The sequence below is a fragment of the Neofelis nebulosa genome, chromosome 10, assembly GCF_028018385.1.
Source record: "Neofelis nebulosa isolate mNeoNeb1 chromosome 10, mNeoNeb1.pri, whole genome shotgun sequence".
Taxonomy (NCBI): Eukaryota; Metazoa; Chordata; class Mammalia; order Carnivora; family Felidae; genus Neofelis; species Neofelis nebulosa.
In genome coordinates, this window is record NC_080791.1 from 61,942,475 (window position 1) to 61,962,379 (window position 19,905).

General features: G+C 39.3%; 2 protein-coding genes across 2 annotated transcripts; both read right to left on the reverse strand.

The window, feature by feature from the left end:
- Window positions 1-218: 218 nt before the first annotated feature.
- On the reverse strand, window positions 219-1,310 carry LOC131488666 (olfactory receptor 51I2-like). The gene has a single exon (XM_058690526.1). It carries the CDS (start codon window positions 1,161-1,163, stop codon window positions 219-221), a length of 945 nt encoding a protein of 314 aa, XP_058546509.1. The 5' UTR covers window positions 1,164-1,310.
- A 17,051-nt stretch (window positions 1,311-18,361) lies between these two features.
- LOC131488667 (olfactory receptor 51I2-like) lies at window positions 18,362-19,306 on the reverse strand. The gene has a single exon (XM_058690527.1). It carries the CDS (start codon window positions 19,304-19,306, stop codon window positions 18,362-18,364), a length of 945 nt encoding a protein of 314 aa, XP_058546510.1.
- Window positions 19,307-19,905: the final 599 nt, after the last annotated feature.

The window sequence follows — 19,905 nt, forward strand, 5'->3', positions numbered from 1 at the left end:
AGAGAAGTCATCTGTGGCAACTTGTGACATAGTTAATTACAGCGTAAGGCAGTCCGATGTATTGAGTTAATGGGTTATACCCAGGCTGTCCCATACAACTAATAGCAGATACCGAGCAGAGGTACATTTACAGGAGGAGATTGAAACGCTCCAGGGCCAAAATCAGCAAGAACAACAAACTCCTAGGGTACTTAGGTTCCCAGAAGATCTCTCCCTGATCAAAGCTTAGGCTTAAAAAACATTTTGTGTAGCCTCTTACGAATTTCTTTAGTCTTAATGGAATAGATAATTGGGTTGAGCATTGGAGGCACAAAGAGATATACCAGGGACATTAACTTGTGCACATACTCAGGGGCATGCTTCCCAAATCGATGAACCATGGACACACCAACCATGGGTACATAGAAGATGAGCACAGCACAGATGTGTGACACACATGTATTGAGTGTCTTAAGCCTCTCCTCCTGGGAGGCAATGGCCAGTACAGAGCGCAGTATGAGCACATAGGAGAGGAGGATGAGCACTGAGTCTACACCAAAGGCAGAGATAACAATGAACAAGCCATACATGCTATTGATGGTGGTATCTCCACAGGGCAGGCGGATCAGGTCTGGGTGCAAACAGTAGGAATGGGTTAACACATTGGCCTTACAGAAAGGCAGTCTCTTCAGAAGGAATGGCAATGGAAAGACCATGCAGAAGCTGCGGATGATGATGGATATGCCCATGTGAGCCACACGGATATCAGTGAGCACTGAAGAATAACGCAGAGGGTTACAGATGGCCACATAGCGATCAAAACTCATGGCCAGCAGGATCCCAGATTCTGTCCAGGAGAAAAGGTGGATGAAGAACATCTGGGTCAAGCAGGCATCGAAGGCAGTCTCCGGGTCATGAAAGCACAAGGCAGCCAGTACGGTAGGCAATGTAGAAAAGGACACGCCCAGGTCATTGACAGACAACAGAGACAGGAAGTAGTACATAGGCTGGTGCAAGCTCTGCTCCTCCTTTATGATGAAGAGAATTAGGATGTTACCCAGGATGGAGACAGCATAAAGCAGCAAGAGGAGGGCCGCTAACCAGTGCTGTAGGCCCTCCATCTCTGGGAAGCCTGTTAGTGTGAAGCTGGTGGTGCTAGAGGTATTAGTCCCAAAACTTCCCATGAGGATCCCTGAGTGGCTTTTGGGGAAAGAGAACCAGAGCAAAGTGAGGTCAGAAAGTGGAAGATCAGGAGTGGTCACTGTCCTCAGGATGGAAGGGGCAATGATCCTTAGAGTCCATGACAGTTAGATCATGAAAGGGTCAGGAAGGAACAGGTAAGAGGCTGTTAGTTATATTTCGGAACTTCTTTAGTCTTACCATATCCATAGATGGGTCATGGGCTCCAAATCCGTCTCCACAGATACCCTTTCACTCTTTTTTGAGGGTCAGATATTATCCCTTATTCTTGTTGTCTCTGTGTGTTCTTTACAGAAAGAATCAAATCTTTCTCCATTAGTGGAAAGTGATTTTACCCTTTATTCCTACCAGTTCTTAGCTACCACCTTCTTCAAGAAGTGAGGTACGGGATGTCTTCCTTAACCCTCCTGGCTTACTGATTCATTCATTCTTGTGAACGGGATGACGTCTCCATCTATGCTCTGCACCGTTTCTCCTCTCTTACCTGCACTCAGCCATCACTCCAGCTCCTTCCTCATCCTCTCTTTGTTGCTTGAGCCCCTCACTTACTTGTCAAGGGTCCAGAATATCTGATTCCTCCACAGCTGCTTGCTTTAGATTGTCCTCTCCTGCATGTTCACATTTTTTCTTCTCTGTTTAGATGAAGCATTCTCAAACTGTACTGCATGTTAGATTCATTTGAGGAGGTTTAAAAAGCTCCTTTGTCTGGGTCACACTCTTATCAATTAAATCAGAATCTCGGTCAGTGGATCTCAAAAACAGTTTTTTTATTTCCCAGGTAAATGTGATAGGCAGCCAAGTGTGAAAATCAGGGGCTTAGATCACTCCCATAAGCTTCAGCTATGTCCTACCTTACACCAACTTCTTTGTTGAGGAACAATTTCATGATCTACTGTCATGAGAAATAAACAAACAATAATCTTCTATAACCATTCACTTCTTTTTTCTCATTCATAATTAAAATTTTCAAAATTATTTTCTATTTATAATGTGCTCCTTTGTCTCTTCTCTGTACATCAATGATCCCAAATTTATGTAGCTCAGATTTCTCTTCTAGTTATAGACACAAACATTCAATTCCCTGTTGGACCATCAATTGTAAGAGCTTATCTGCATCTCAAACATAACATCCAAAGTTGTTAATCACCGTATTTGATCCTCTCCAATATTTATCATCTCATGAAAGCCCATCTCCATCTACCAATGCACTCAAGCCAGAAAAACCTAGGAGGCATCTCTCACCCTTTCCCGTACCAAGATCTAATTAACCTATTACCATCTTTCCAGACTATAACACTGGCTTCTCTCCTTCATCGCACTTCCAACTGTCATCCATCCATCTCCCTCAGCATCTGCAACCAGGATGTCTGTAGAACCTTCCTTAATGATTACCCAGCTTCGTGTCATGCCCCTCTCCCATCCATTCTCCACAACAGAACCAAATTATTTCTTTATAAGTAAAATGGTGTTACACTCCCACTGAAAATCTTCCAATGGGTTCCTTTACCTTTAGAAATAAGAATTCATGCATCCTTACTTTGAAGCATCATCAGCACTACCTGGGAAGGTGTTACCTTCCAGTTATTCAAATCACTCACTACTTCTCTGTTCATGGTTGTGTGCCACTGTTACACAATCCCATACATATTTTTCTTCATGACTCATCACACTTTAGAATCATAGAATTATTATATATCTGTTTGGATATTGGATTAGTATCTTTCTCCGCCCATAAATTGTAAGTTCCCATAATTGTCTGGTTTACTTCTCATCTTATTCTCAGTGCCTAGCTGAGTCACTGGCATAGAGCCCTGGACTAGGACTCAAAGATGACCAATTCTAGTTCTAATCAGTAAGTATCGATTAAGTAGATAAATACATTATGTGAGGAAGAAGCTATACATTCTCAAGTGTAAAAGGAATTTGATAAACTAAATAACTCACCTGACATCTAACAACTAAGTTTTTATCTCAGCTTTGCCATATGGCAGCTGTGCATTTAGTTTATGTCTTCACACCTTATTTTTACATCTATAGTATAGAAAAAAAATAACAGAGTAAAACATTTAAAATTCATATTCAGGACGCTGGTGCAAGTTATGCACTGAATAAATGGCAACCACAGAGCAGGAATAAAAAAGGTTATTCAGGGGGTGGGGTCCCCTGGTCCTCTTTCCACACTGTCTGCCCACTTTCAAGATCCCAAAATCTTTGTCTCAGCCTTTATCCACCACCCAGTGAGAATACTGGAGTGTAAGTTAATTACATTGTAACTTCTGCACTAAATAAAAAGCTTCGGAGGCCGCCTGGCTGGGTCTATACGTGCTTGGAGGTGTAGAGTAAATCTGTAAGAATGAGGCCAGGACACTGGGATTTCAGGCATCAAGGGGTGCAGATGGGAAGTGTGGGTTAGGGGAAGAGGAATGTAGGCAAAATCTCTAAATTTAGATCACAGACAGCCTCTCCGTCTTCTTCAACTATTTGTACCCTAATTGCCTTAGGATTTTGAAGCTCATAATGAGGTTCTTACAGACCTTTGAGTGGGAAGAGTTGAAGACCCGACTTACCTCCCTAGGGCAGCTGTGCTGGAAGGGAGGAGAGTGGTGGGTGAAGCATTTACCAGGGTGCATACTGGGCACACAACCTCCCCGCCTTGATCTCTATAAAGCTGTCTCTTAAGAGCCCCCTGGGCCCAGTTAGCCCTGGGGCTCAAGGGGGCTGGGGCAGCAGGCACTGCACAAAATCTTAAGTGGTTGGCTCCCCTGTGCTCTGGAATCTCTCTTCTTTAGAGGCTTCAAAGAAATTAAGAATTCTAACTGTGTTGCTCTTTATTTTATAGAAGAGGAAGTGAAGCCCAGAAGGAACCATTCAGGAAGCCAACAAAGAGTTGGATTCAACCCCAGACCCTCTGACTCTCACCAATTCCCAAATTAGAGCTTTTTGCACTAAGTATCCTACAACACAAATAGATTTCAAAAAACAAAATAGCATAACCACTAAAAGCCTAATAATTTACAGTCAGCAAATAGAGGGGTTCCCAGCTGCCTCAGTGGGTAGAGCTTGTGACTCTGAATCTCAGGGTTGTGAGTTCAAGCCCCACATTGGACATAGAGCCTTCTTATAGTCAGAAAATAGAGTGACCATCCTGGTTTGCCTGGAACTATACTGGTTTTAGCACAGAAAATCCTGCACGGAGGGAAGCCCCTCAGTCCTGTGAACTGGGGCAGTTTGTCACCCAACATCCAGCTCTAGATTCAAAACCAACTTCTTAAACATCCTTAAAAGCGTTTAATTGGCTCAAGTTCCTAATTCCTCATTTGTAAAATTACAGTACAGATTCTTATAAATCCATTTGACTATGAAACTTAATATCACATGCTAAGTGCTTCTGACACAAGAACTACTGTAATGATTTATCAAGTTTTCATCTGCCAGGAAAGAATTTTAATAGAAAAATTTGAAAGAATTTGATAACCAGTGGGCTCTGGGGGCCCTGGGGGCTGTGAGGACAGGCAGATTCCCAGGACACTAAGGAGAGTCTTTTGGTCATCTCATATTGCACCCAAACTTCTGTAATGAAGAAATTGAGGCTCTAAGGAGGAAGAGACTTGCTGACAGAGAAATTGGCATAGAGACAGGACATGAACAGAATTGTCCTGATCCAGACTCCAATTCTCTCCCCACTGCCCATGCTGTCTCTTATTACCAGGGTTAGGAGAGGGAGAAAAGAATAACTGGTATGTTTTGACCTTTTACCAAGTGTCTGGGACCATGATAAGTTGCTTGATATAGATTAGCTTATTTAATCCTCAGAGAAAACATGATGAATGCATTTTATTATGACTAAAATCAGTATTGGATTTCTCAGTAGGCAGACTACACCTACAGAGTTACAGCAATGGGGAAGTAAAGCACTAAATATATATATCATACACTATATTTTAAATAAAGCATTATATTAATACTATATATTAAAATGCATAAATATATTTTAAATAATAAATAAATGTATAGGCATTTGTATATATAAAACCATTCATGGCTCCAATGGAGATCCAGAAAATGAGATTAAATGTCTACTTCTTTTTTTAAATTTTATTTATTATTTTGAGAGAGAGAGAGAGAGAGAGGGAGAAAGCAGGGGAGGGGCAGAGAGAAAGCAAGAGAGAGAATCCCATGCAGGCTCTGCACTGCCAGCACATAGCCCAACGTGGGCTGGATCTCATGAAGTGTGAGATCATGACCTGACCCAAAGCCAAGAGTCAGACATTTAACCGACTGAGCTATCCAGGTGCCCCAGGCTAGTGTATTTCTAATTTTCCCTTACTCCAAGGTTTAAAATTTTGGAGTCCAGGAGCCCCCTAAATGTCTATTTCTTTTTTTTAATATGAAATTTATTGTCAAATTGGTTTCCATACAACACCCAGTGCTCATCTCAACAGGTGCCCTCCTCAATGCCCCTCACCCACCCTCCCCTCCTGCCCACCCCCATCAACCCTCAGTTTATTCTCAGTTTTTAAGAGTCTCTTATGGTTTGGCTCCCTCCCTCTCTAACCTTTTTTTTTCCTCCCCCTCCCCCAGGGTCTTCTGTTAAGTTTCTCAGGATCCACATAAGAGTGAAAACATATGGTATCTGTCTTTTTCTGTATAATTTATTTCACTTAGCATAACACTCTCCAGTTCCATCCACATTGCTACAAAAGGCCATATTTCATTCTTTCTCATTTCTAAGTAGTATTCCATTGTGTATATTAACCACAATTTCTTTATCCATTCATCAGTTGATGGACATTTAGTCTCCTTCCATAATTTGGCTATTGTTGAGAGTGCTGCTATAAACATTGGGGTCCAAGTGCCCCTATGCATCAGCACTCCTGTATCCCTTCGGTAAATTCCTAGCAGTGCTATTGCTGGGTCATAGGGTAGATCTACTTTTAATTTTTTCAGGGAACTCCACACTGTTTTCCAGAGTGGCTACACCAGTGTGCATTCCCATCAAGAGTGCAAGAGGGTTCCCGTTTCTCCACATCCTCTCCAGCATCCATAGTCTCCTGATTTGTTCATTTAGCCACTGTGACTGGCGTGAGGTGTTATCTCAGTGTGGTTTTGATTTGTATTTCCCTGATGAGGAGTGACGTTGAGCATCTTTTCATGTGCCTGTTGGCCATCCGGATGTCTTCTTTAGAGAAGTGTCTATTCATGTTTTCTGCCCATTTCTTCCCTGGATTATTTGTTTTTTGGGTGTGGAGTTTGGTGAATTCTTTGTAGATTTTGGATACTGGCCCTTTGTCTGATATGTCATTTGCAAATATCTTTTCCCATTCTCTCGGTTGCCTTTTAGTTTTCTTGATTGTTTCCTTTGCTGTGCAGAAGCTTTTTATCTTCATGAAGTCCCAATAGTTCATTTTTGCTTTTACTTCCCTTACCTTTGAGGATGTGTCAAGTAAGAAATTGCTGCGGCTGAGGTCAGAGAGGTCTTTTCCTGCTTTCTCCTCTAGGGTTTTGATGGTTTCCTGCCTCACATTCAGGTCCTTTATCCATTTTGAGTTTATTTTTGTGAATGGTGTAAGAAAGTGGTCTAGTTTCATTCTTCTGCATGCTTCTATCCAGTTCTCCCAGCACCATTTGTTAAAGAGACTGTCTTTTTTCCATTGGATATTCTTTCCTGCTTTGTCAAAGATGAGTTGGCCATACGTTCGTGGGTCCAATTCTGGAGTCTCTATTCTGTTCCATCGGTTCTATCTGTTTTTGTGCCAATACCATGCTGTCTTGACGATTACAGCTTTGTAGTAGAGGCTAAACTCTGGCATTGTGATACCTCCCGTTTTGGTCTTCTTCTTCAATTTACTTTGGCTATTTGGGTCTTTTGTGGTTCCATACAAATCTTAGGATTGCTTGCTCTACCTTCAAGAAGAATGGTGGTGCAATTTTGATTGGGATTGCATTGAATGTGTAGATAGCTTTGGGTAGTATTGACATTTTAACAATATTTATTCTTCCAACCCATGAGCATGGAATGTTTTTCCATTTTTTTGTATCTTCTTCAATTTCCTTGATAAGCTTTGTATAGTTTTCAGCATGCAGATCTTTTACATCTTTGGTTAGGTTGATTCCTAGGTATTTTATGATTCTTGGTGCAATTGTGAGTGGGATCAGTTTCTTTATGTGTCTTTCTGTTGCTTCATTATTAGTATATAAGAATGCAACTGATTTCTGTACATTATTTTTGTATTCTGTGACTTTGCTGAATTCATGTATCAGTTCTAGCAGACTTTTGGTGGAGTCTGTCAGGTTTTCCATGTATGGTATCATGTCATCTGCAAAAAGTGAAAGCTTGACTTCATCTTTGCCAATTTTGATGCCTTTAATTTCCTTTTGTTGTCTGATTGCTGATGCTAGAACTTCCAACACTATGTTAAACAACAGTAGTGAGAGTGGACATCCCTGTTGTGTTCCTGATCTCAGGGGGAAAGCTTTCAGTGTTTCCCAATTGAGGATGATATTAGCTGTGGGCTTTTCATAAATGGCTTCTATGGTGTTTAAGTATGTTCCTTATTTCCCAATTTTCTTGAGGGTTTTTATTAAGAAAGGATGCTGAATTTTGTCAAATGCTTTTTCTGCATCGATTGACAGGATCATATGGTTCTTATCTTTTATTAATGTGATGTATCACATTGATTGATTTGTGAATGTTGAACCAGCCCTGCAGTCCAGGAATGAACCCCACTTGATCATGGTGAGTATTTCTTTCTATATGCTGTTGAATTCAATTTGCTAGTATCTTGTTGAGAATTTTTGCATCCATGTTCATCAGGGATATTGGCCTGTAGTTCTCTTTTTTTACTGGGTCTGTCTGGTTTAGGAATCTAAGTAATGCTGGCTTCATAGAATGAGACTGGAAGTTTTCCTTCCCTTTCTATTTTTTGGAGCAGCTTCAGAAGGATAGGTATTATCTCTGCTTTAAATGTCTGGTAGAATTCCCCAGGGAAGCCATCTGGTCCAGGACTCTTATTTGTTGGGAGGTTTTGATAACTGATTCAATGTTTTCACTGGTTATGGGTCTGTTCAAGTTTTCTGTTTCTTCATGTTTGAGTTTTGGAAGTGTGTGGGTGCTTAGGAATTTGTCCCATTTCTTCCAGGTTGTCCAATTTGTTGGTATATAATGTTTCATGGTATTCGCTGATAATTGCTTGTATTTGTGAGGGATTGGTTGTAATAATTCCATTTTCATTCATGATTTTATCTATTTGGGTCATCTCCCTTTTTTTTCAGAAGCCTGGCTAGAGGTTTATCAATTTTGTGTACTTTTTCAAAAAACCAACTCTTGGTTTCACTGATCTGCTCTATAGTTTTTTTGTTTTTTTTTTAGATTCTATATTGTTAATTTCTGCTCTGACCTTTATTATTTCTCTTCTTCTACTAGGTTTAGGGTGTCTTTGCTATTCTGCTTCTAGTTTCTTTAAGTGTGCTTTTAGATTTTATATTTGGGATTTTTCTTGTTTCTTGAGATAGGCCTGCAATGCAATGTGTTTTCCTCTCAGGACTGTCTTCGCTGCATACCAAAGCGTTTGGATTGTTGTGTTTTCATTGTCATTTGTTTCCATATATTTTTAAATTACTTCTCTAATTGCCTGATTGACCCATTCATTCTTTACTAGGGTGTTCTTTAACCTCCATGCTTTTGGAGGTTTTCCAGACTTTTTCCTGTGGTTGATTTCAAGTTTCATAGCATTGTGGTCTGAAAGTGTGCATGGTACAATCTCAATTCTTTTATACTTATTAAGGGCTGTTTTGTGACCCAGTATGTGATCTATCCTGGAGAATGTTCCATGTGCACTCGAGAAGAAAGTATATTCTGTTGCTTTGGGATGCAGAGTTCTAAATAGATCTGTCAAGTCCATCTGATCCAATGTATCATTCAGGGCCCTTGTTTCTTTATTGACCATGTGTCTAGATGATCTATCAATTGTTGTTAGTGGGGTATTAAAATCCCCTGCAATTACCACATTTTTATCAATAAGGTTGCTTATGTTTGTGGTTGTTTTATGTATTTAGGGGCTTCTGTGTTCGGTGCATAGACATTTATAACTGTTAGCTCTTCCTGATGGATAAACCCTGTAATTATTATATAATGCCCTTCTTCATTTCTTGTTACAGCCTTTAATTTAAAGTCTAGTTTGTCTGATATAAGTACGGCTACTCCAGCTTTCTTTTGACTTCCAGTAGCATGGTAGATAGTTCTCCATCCCCTCACTTTCAATCTGAAGGTGTCCTCAGGTCTAAAATGAATCTCTTGTAGACAGCAAATAAATGGGTCTTGTGTTTTTTAATCCATTCTGATACCCTATATCTTTTGGTTGGAGCATTTAGTCCATTTACATTCAGTGTTATTATAGAAAGATGCGGGTTTAGAGTCATTGTGATGTCTGTAGGTTTCATGCTTGTAGCGATGTCTCTGGTACTTTGTCTCACAGGATCCCCCTTAGGATCTCTTGTAGGGCTGGTTTAGTGGTGACAAATTCCTTCAGTTTTTGTTTGTTTAGGAAGACCTTTATCTCTCCTTCTATTCTAAATGACAGACTTGCTGGATAAAGGATTCTTGGCTGCATATTTTTTTCTGTTCATCACATGGAAGATTTCCTGCCATTCCTTTCTGGCCTGCCAAGTTTCAGTAGATAGGTCTGCTACTATTCTTATGTGTCTACCTTTGTAAGTTAGAGCTTGTTTATCCCTAGGGGCTTTCAGAATTTTCTCTTTATCCTTGTATTTTGCCAGTTTCACTATGATATGTCGTGCAGAAGATCGATTCAAGTTATGTCTGAAAGGAGTTCTCTGTGCCTCTTGGATTTCAATGCCTTTCCCCTTCCCCACATTGGGGAAGTTCTCAGGTATGATTTGTTCAAGTACACCTTCAGCTCCTTTTCTCTCTCTCTTATTCTGGTTTCCTATGATACAGATATTGTTCCATTTGATTGCATCACTTAGTTCTCTATTTCTCCCCTCATACTCCTGGATTTTTTTATCCCTCTTTTTCTCAGCTTCCTTTTTTTCCATAATTTTATCTTCTAATTCACCTATTCTCTCCTCTGCCTCTTCAAACCATGCTATGGCTTCCTTCATTTTATTTTGCACCTCATCTATAGCATTTTTTTACCTCCTCATGGTTATTTCTTAGTCCCCTGATGTCTGTAGCAATAGATTCTCTGCTTTCCTCTATGCTTTTTTCAAGCCCAGCGATTAATTTTATGACTATTATTCTAAATTCTTGTTCCATTATATTGCTTAAATCGTTTTTGATCAATTTGTTAGCTGTCGCTACTTCCTGGAGTTTCTTTTGAGGAGAATTTTTCCGTTTTGTCATTTTGGGTAGTCCCTGCAGTGGCTCCAAACTGCAGGGCACTTCCCCTGTTCTGTCTGGAGTAACTTGTGTTGGTGGCTGGGGCCGCAGTTAGACCCCAACCATTCCACCGCTGGGGCCACAGTCAGACTGGTGTGTACCTTATCTTCCCCTCTCCCAGGGGCAGGACTCACTGTGGAGTGGTGTGGCCCTGTCTGGGCTACTTGCACACTGCCAGGCTTGTGGTGCTGCTTCTATGGGATCTGGTGTATTAGCTGGGGTGGATCTGCAAGGTGCACAGGGGTGGGAGGGGAAGACTCAACTCGCTTTGCTTTCAGTGGTCCACTTCGGGAGGGGCCCTGTGGCACCGGGAGGGAAGCAGACCCGTCGGAGGGATGGATCCGCAGAAGCACAGTGTTTGCGCGGTGCAAACAAGTTCCGTGAGGGGAACTGGTTCCCTTTGGGATTTTGGCTGGGGGATGGGCGAGGGAGATGGCACTGGCCAGTGCCTTTGTTCCCTGCCGAGCTGAGCTCTGTCTTCTGGGGCTCAACACCTCTCTCTCCCATTCTCCTCTAGCCCTCCCACTCTCTGAGCAGAGCTGTTGACTTCTAGCATTCCAGATATTAAGTCCCACTGGCTGTCAGAACACTCGGTCTGGTCCCTCCGCTTTTGCAAGCCAGACTCAGGGGCTCTGCCTTGCCGGGCCGGCTCCCCTTCCACTGCCCAGGCTCCCTCCCACCAATCTGTGTAGCGCACACTGCCTCTCCGCCCTTCCTACACTCTTCCGTGGGCCTCTCATCTACTCTTGGCTCCAGAGAGTCCATTCTGCTAGTATTCTGGTGTTTTTCTGGGTTATTTAAGCAGACGCGGGTGAAATCTAAGTGGTCAGCAGGACGAGGTGAGCCCAGTGTCCTCCTATGGCGCCATCTTCTGGAATTTTCCAGAAGATGGAAAATGTCTATGTCTTGAAAGTAAACACAAAAAGAGCAAGAGAGGACATGTTGGTAAGTTTTACACCCAGAGTCTCCAAATAGGCTTTGACTTGTTTTAAACTAATGATCTCATATGATCCTTTGACCACAGAGTAAATTTTCTGTCTAGCACAGGCTTCTGGTGAGGTGGGATATGGGGAGTGGAAGATTGATGCATTCTGCATATGCACCAGGTGGGATGACTCTCTTGGGGCCCAAATCAGGCCTCCATAGGTAGTGACGTGGGCCCTCCACAGCCTGTAGCCGCATCTGGAAGGGAATGACTCCACTATGAAAAGGAAATGCTTGTCCCTTGAGATGAGCAGAGCAGAACATTTGAAAAGTTCCTCTGTGGGGAGCCAGTGGGGGCATCAAGGCTCAGACCCCGCCCCTGTGAGACCCAGCACCTCTCTGGGACTCTCAGGTTATTCTCATCTGCCTGCATCTGTCTCTCTCCTCCTCTCCCTCATTTTACTAAAAGCATAATATATACGTTTTATAGAAAAGTAGAAAATACAGATAATTAGGAAAATAAGTCTTCCAACTCTCATTAACGAAGACAAACTGCTCATGTAATTTGTTATTCCTTCCTTCCAAACTACTTTTTCTTTGCAAGTGTGTGAATGTGAAACAGCAATAGTATATGTCAGTGTTTTTTACCAAGAAAAAAGTGTCAGCATGCTGTACATTCTATTTGATAAGACGTTTTATTTGAAATACGGCTCTACAGTGGATTATGTACATTCTTCCAGTCTGTCCTGTGCTAGAAGTCTGTTGTTGCAGCCATAGCTTCTATTTTAATTAGTCTATTTTTCCTTTTTTTCCCTCTTGTTTTAACATTGGGGAGCTCTACCTTGTTCCTGTTCCATTTCCCAATTTTTTTTAACTTTAGAGAAAGTAATCTCCATTGTATAAGAATTCTAAATTAGCTTTAAGATCATGTTGTTGTATTCCCCCAAATATTCATAATTAAGTACACTGAATAGGGAAGAAATGACACCTTCAGTATTTGTTTAATCTTTCCACCTAGACACATGCTTTTGTCCCCATCCATTCAAGTTTATTTATAAACCTATTGATCATACTTGAACTTTTTTTGCATAAAACACCTCATTAAAATATTACTGAGGAATTATTTTTTTCTCTCCTTCTCTCTCTTTTCTTTTTTGAAGGAGAGAGTGTGAGTGGGAGAGAAGGGAAGAGGGAGAGAGAGAATCTCAAGCAGACTCCATGCTCAATGTAGAACCCAACTTGGGGCTGGATCCCAGCCTGGTTCCATGGATCATGGATCATGACCTGAGCTGAAATCAAGAGTCAGTCGCTCAATGGATTGAGCTATCCAGGCACACCCTGAGGAATTATTTTTTTAAGTTTGAGAGTTGAATTAAATATTAGTTGTTTTTGGAAATTTCTGGTTTTGTTATATTATGTTATATTTGGAAAATTTTCTCAATTTTTAGTAATTTTTCTTTTTCTTTATTTTTTATTTACTTTTTAAATTTTAATTTATTTTTAAATTTACACCCAAGTTAGTTAGCATATAATGCAACAATGATTTCAAGAGTAGATTCCTTAATGCCCCTTACCCATTTAGCCCATCTCCCCTCTCACAACCCCTCCAGTAACCCTCTGTTTGTTTTCCATATTTAAGAGTCTCTTATGTTTTGTCACCTTCCCTGTTTTTATATTATTTTTGCTTCCCCTCCCTTATGTTCATCTGTTTTGTATCTTAAAGTCCTCCTATGTGTGAAGTCATATGATATTTGTCTTTCTCTGACTGGCTAATTTTGCTTGGCATAATACCCTTTAGTTCCATCCATGTATTTTTAAATTTTTGTGTTTTCTTGAACCACAAATTACATCACTTGGAAATAATTATAATATGGTTGTATTCATTCATTTATCCAATTCATAAGTATTTACTGAAATCTGTATAATCTGTGCAAGGTTAAGGTTATAATTTGGTTACTATAAATGTTAGAATTTTCCTTATTGAGTATTTTACTATATGCCAAGCAGTGTGTGAACCATTTTGCAAATTATCTGTAAACTTTATAAAAAAATATAATCTGGTTATTTTGTATCAATATACAGTTGAGTGAATTGAGGCTCAAAGAGGTTGGGATTTTTCTTTCCTTTTTTAAAAAAAATGCTTATTTTTGGGAAAGACAGAGAGGGGTAGGGCATGGGAGGAGCAGAGAGAGGGAGACAGAATCTGAAGCAGGCTCCAGGCTCTGAACTGTCATCATGGAGCCCAACATGGGGCTTAAACCCACAAACTGCGAGATCATGACCTCAGCCAAAGTTTAACCCACTGAGCCACCAGCTGTCCCAGGTTGGGATTTTTCTAAAGCCATGATCTTCTGTGCACAAAGTTCATACCCTTTCTAATATTAAACAATTAATTCTTTCAAAACGCTTATGATTCAAGTAGGAAGCTATATACAGAGTAGTACAGAGTGCTATCTAGCTGCTGCAGTGTAATTCCACACAAATAGATTTGAAGCATAAAAAGAATAAAATATCTGTTTTAACGCTATTGGAGGTGAGGGGACCAGACAGAGGGCAGGTAGTAAAGGAATTCCTTAAAATGCTGCACAAAGTAGATAACTTAAAACTTGAACCAATGTTTAGCCCATGATATCTGTCTAATAAATATTTTTGATGAATAATTAGGATGATATGCATTTTCCACGCAGATAAAGATGGACAAGATACCCCAAGTAAAGTCTCTCAGAGCAAGGATATAGATATAAAGCAGCCTGTTGGTTCAGGAATCACATGTAGTTCCATATGGCTAAGGCAAAATACAAGATAGAGTGGTACTATGATTAAGAGACGTGTTACAGCTTTTGGACTTTATCCACAGACAGTAAGAGACATTGAAATCTCTTGAAAGAGACATTGAAAGTATTTTATAATCAGATGGAGCCTTTGGGAAGATCATTCTGGTTGTGGTGTAGTAAAAGGAGAGAAAAGATCAGTAAATGATGAGATCATTTTGGAAGATATTGCCAAGTTGAAGTAAGGGATGATAATGAAGGCCTCAAATAAGGTAGCAACAGTGGTGAGGTAGAGGCAAAGTTGGGAAAAATCAAAATCTGGAATTTTCAGGATTTAGTATAGAGTTAAAGATACAGGTTAAATTAAAATAATCATTTCTATCTCAAGTCTCACAATATTGAAAAAAGATTCCTCAAAAAAATGGTAAGTGATAGCCAAATATCTGTGTGTGTGTGTGTGTGTGTGTGTATGATACAGTATAAAAAATATATATAGAAAATTTTAAAAAATTTAACCAGAAGGTATATGATATAACACATTAATAAAATATGCATAAAGTTTTCATTAGTACTTTCTGGAAAGTACTATTGCTTATATAGTTTTTTCATAATTTCACTCATTAGCATGATGAATTATATTGATGAATTTCTGAAAAATGAGTTATGCTTTGAAATCTAGAATATATGTTGATTATTCTTTGTCTATATTATTAATTGTATACACGACTTTGAGTATTTACACATATGTTCCCATTAGTGTGTTTTGTCTACAGGATTGTTTGCCGATATGAATTTTTTCTGTATTATTTATCAAGATTATATTTGCTCTTTTGAATAGCTTTCCAGTTTTATTTATGACTTAAGATGTATAGGGGTGCCTGGGTGGCTCAGTCGGTTAAGTGGCTGACTTCAGCTCAGGTCATGATCTCGCGGTCCGTGGGTTGGAGCCCCGCGTCGGGCTCTGTGCTGATAGCTCAGAGCCTGGAGCCTGTTTCTGTTTCTGTGTCTCCCTCTCTCTCTGCCCCTCCCCCATTCATGCTCTGTCTCTCTCCACCTTTCAAAATGAATAAATGTTAAAAAAAAATTTTTAAAAAGATGTATAAAAAGAGGGCGCCTGGGTAGCTTACTCAGTTCAGCATATGACTTCAGCCCTAGTCATGATCTCACAGTTCATGAGTTTGAGTCCCACATCAGGTGAGATCGAGCCCCCTTTGGGTGAGACCTGCTTCTCTCTCTCTCTCCCCCGCCTCTCTCTGCCACTCACTCACTTGTGCCCTCTAAATAAATAAATAAATATTAAAGAAAAGATTAAAAGAATAATCTGTTTCTTGAAATGTGGGGAGAAAAGCAAAGAAAAAAATCTTGTTCTATATACAACTGTAATATGTTGTAATATGTATAAATACATATTATAATATGTTGGAGATGATGTGAGTATAATTGTTAAGTTGTAATTTCTTCCTTAAGTATGAGTTAATTCTTCATGCATTTACATTTTTTTAAGTTTATTTATTTATTTTGAGAGAGAGGGCATGCACACATGAGTTAAGGAAGGGCAGAGAGAGAGACGGAGAGAGAGAATCCCAAGCAGGCTCCATGTTCAGTATGGAGCCTGACAGGGGACTTGATCTCACAACAGTGAGATCATGACTTGAGCCCAAATCAAGAGTCCGTCACTCAACTGACTGAGCCACCCAGGCGCACCCATGTATTTACATTTTGTTATTTTCCCTCGAATACCAATTTATTCCAGACTTTAGATTACTTATAGAACATGCTGCTGTAATTTTTAAAATATCTCTAATCTAGTATTATATATGATTTCTGAGTGTTTTTCCATTCGATTAAGTTTTTAGAGGTTGGTCTACTTTGAGAGCTTAAAAGATTGGTTATTCGATTATTTTCAATCTTTCCCATTCATATCATTCCATCATTTAAACAATTTTTAATGATTTCAAGTAGTATTTTATTATTTTATAATGTCTTAAATTGACTGCTTAATTTACTAACTTTCTCTTTTTGTCATAAAAAATACCACCAACTTTCTTTTTAAGTTTATTTCTTTATTTATGAGAGACAGACCTAACCTGAGCAGGAGGGGTAGAGAAAGGGAGAGGGAGAGGAAGAGAAAGAATCCCAAGCAGGCTCAGCAGGCTCTGCACGGTCAACACACAGCATGATGCTGGACTCGATCTCACAAACTATGATATCATGATCTGAGCTGAAATGAAGAGTAGGACACTTAATTGGCTGAACCACCCAGGTGCCCACCACCAACTTTTTAGAAGACTATGAATTTAGGCAGAACATATCATTGCATACATTTTGTATGTTTTGCTATGTAGTGTTTCCACTTTGATTCTTTCTTTATAATTTGCTAATATATGCATTTACATTGTTCATTAAAATGTATATACATACATATATGTGAACATATACAATTTATGTTATACACCTTACCAAATTTTATTATTATTGAAACCTAGATCACAACACAATTTATATTGTAATTGCATTTATTTCATCTTTTAAAAGCTAGGTAGATAGTGTGTATTATATGAAATAAATACTGACATGCATAGCTATAGCTAATATATATATTTCATTTGAACTAATATTCTTTTTCATAATCTTAATTTTTTTTTATTTAAACACTTAACATGAGATCTCCTCTCTTAACAAAATTTTAAGTGCCATTGTATTATTGTTGACTATCTGTAAAATTCTGCACAGATTTCTACAGCTTATTCATCTTGCTTAACTACAACTTTATGCCCATCAATTAGTAACTTGTCATTTCCCCTTCCCCCGAGCCCCTGGCAACCACCATTCCAATCATTGATTCTATGAATTTGACTATTTTCTGTACCTCATTTAAGTGGAATCATGCAGTATTTGTTTTTCTGCGACTGGCTTATTTCACTCAGCATAATGTCCTCAAGGTCATCCACATTGTCACATATTGAAGAATTTTCTTCTTTCTTAAGGCTGAATAGTATTCCATTGTATGGATATGCCCATTTTCTTTATCCATTCATTGGTTGATGGACATTTAAGTTGTTTCCACATCTTGGCTATTATAAATAGTGCTGTAACACAGGTGTGCTATCTCTTTGAGATCCTGATTTCAATTCTTTTGGATAAATACCAAAAAGTGAGATTGATGGATCATATGGTTATGACACAAAAAAGCACAGTCAACAAAACCAAAAATAAACAACTGGGACTACATCAAACTAAAAAGCTTCTGCATAACAAAGGAAACGATTGTAAAGGCACCCTTGAAAATATTTGCAAACCATATATCTGATAAAGAGTTAATCTACAAAATGTATAAGGAACTCCTACAATTTAATAGCATAAAAACTAATAATCTAATTTTAAGATGGTATAAAGAGTAGAATAAGCATTTCTCCAAAGAAGACCTACAAACAGTCAACAGAACATACAATGGCATAATGGCATAACATCACTCATCATTACGGAAATCCAGATTGAAATTACAATGAGATATCATCTCCTATCTTCCAAGATGGCTATTACTAAAAAAACAAAAGACAACAAGTATTGACAAGGATATAAGGAAATATGGGCCCATGCACACTATTGGGAATGTAAAATAGATCTACTATAGAAAACAGTATGGAGATTCCTCAAAAAAATTAAGAGTAGAGCTACCTTTGGCAAAATCTTGGGAAATGGCTTTCTTTACTCATTATGAAAGTGTTTCCATGGTACTAAGCAATTTCCTTTGTGATGATTCGCTTTCATCAAAAACATATTGTGATAAAATGAGGGACTGATTATAAGGATGTATATTTTTGGATTAAAAAAGAGGAAAATTGAGCAAGTTTTTTGTTTTTTTTTTTTTTTTTACTAAATTCTGATCCAGTTTATTTTGGCAAAACCTGTTGGTTTAAGTCTTAACTATTGTCAGGTAGTCATCAAACATCTGGTGGCAGAAATCCTAATATTGGTTAATGACTAAAAAGAAATGTAAAAAGCCTTGTCAAAGTAGATTTTAAAAACTCGAATTTGTGGTCTAACAATAAATATCCTCTCAGTCTTGAAATTTCAACATGTCTCCTACTTAAAACTTTGTTCCCAGCAGTATTTTGCAAAGCCTCCGACGAATCTCTTTGGTTTTGATGGAATAAATGATGGGGTTGAGCATAGGAGGCACAAAGAGATAGATCAGGGACATGAGTGTATGTACATACTGTGGGGCATGCCTCCCATAGCGAGCAACCATGGACACACCAACCATGGGCACATAGAACATGAGCACAGCACACAAGTGAGACACACATGTATTCAGTGTCTTAAGTCTTTCCTCCCAGGATGCAATGGCAAGTACAGAGCGCAGTATGAGCACGTAAGAGAGAAGAATGAGTGCAGAATCCAGACCAAAGTTACAGATGACAACGAATTGACCATAAATATTATTGATGGTGATGTCACCACAGGGCAAGCGGATCAGATCTGGATGCAGGCAGTAAGCATGGGAGAGTACATTGGCCTTGCAGAAGGGCAACCTCTTCAGAAGGAAAGGCAGTGGGAAAACCATACAGAAACTGCGGATGATAACAGCCATGCCCAAACACACCACACAGGCACCAGTAAGAACTGTGGCATAACGCAGTGGGTTACAGATGGCCACATAGCGGTCAAAGCTCATAACCAACAGAATCCCCAACTCTATGAAGGAGAAGAGGTGGATAAAGAACATTTGAGCCATGCAAGAATCAAAGCTGATCTTCTGTAAGTGGAAGCAAAATGTGGCCAACACCGTGGGCAGTGTGGAAAAGGACACACTTAGGTCATTAACTGATAGCAGGGACAAGAAATAGTACATAGGCCGATGCAAACTCTGTTCCTCCTTGATAATGAAAAGGATAAGGGCATTTCCCACAATGGAGACAGTGTAGAGGGTACCAAGGAGCAGAAACACATAGTGTTGGGAGGTCCCCAGCCCTGAGAACCCTGTCAGGGTAAAGGGAGGCAACTCTGAGCTGTTGTGGGGGTTACCTCCCATATTGGCATTACTGCTTAGACTCTAGGACCACTGTCCTGTAAAGAAGATAAACATACAGTTTAAATCATGACCTAGACCTAATATCCTAAGACTCTTATATATCATCCAGCCCTTTATTTGTAGCATTAATCAATCTTGCTCCCCAAATCATTCATCCTTCTCTCTTATTGTCAACAATATCTCTGGAATTATCTGAGTGTTCTTTTTTATACAGCTAGCTAAACAGGTCACATTGCCTTCATTTACACCTGTGCCTAACACCACAATGCTTCTTCTCACATTCAAAGCTATGAACTCTTTTCATCAATCTCTGGGCATCTTTTTCCTCAAGACCTAAAATCAAACTGTCTTTATCACTATTTCCTTGACTATCCCACCTTCTTCCTGAACATTTCACTTAGTCATTGAAAAATAAACTTTTCCTTTTTCCACTCTCTCATGCTACTGAACCTTTATTACCTTATTATGATTCTCCAGCTTCCTCACTCCTGTATAGCCTGTCAGTTCTTCTTTCCATCCATCCATCCATCCTGATAAAATATAAATGGGTAGAAAGAGGTGGTCAGTACTAAATCAGTAGTTCTGGTTTCAATCCTCAA

What these genes read in the sequence shown, in the direction of transcription:
- LOC131488666 (XM_058690526.1), bottom strand. Translation starts at nt 1,163, where the DNA reads ATGGGAAGTTTTGGGACTAATACCTCTAGCACCACCAGCTTCACACTA.
- LOC131488667 (XM_058690527.1), bottom strand. Translation starts at nt 19,306, where the DNA reads ATGGGAGGTAACCCCCACAACAGCTCAGAGTTGCCTCCCTTTACCCTG.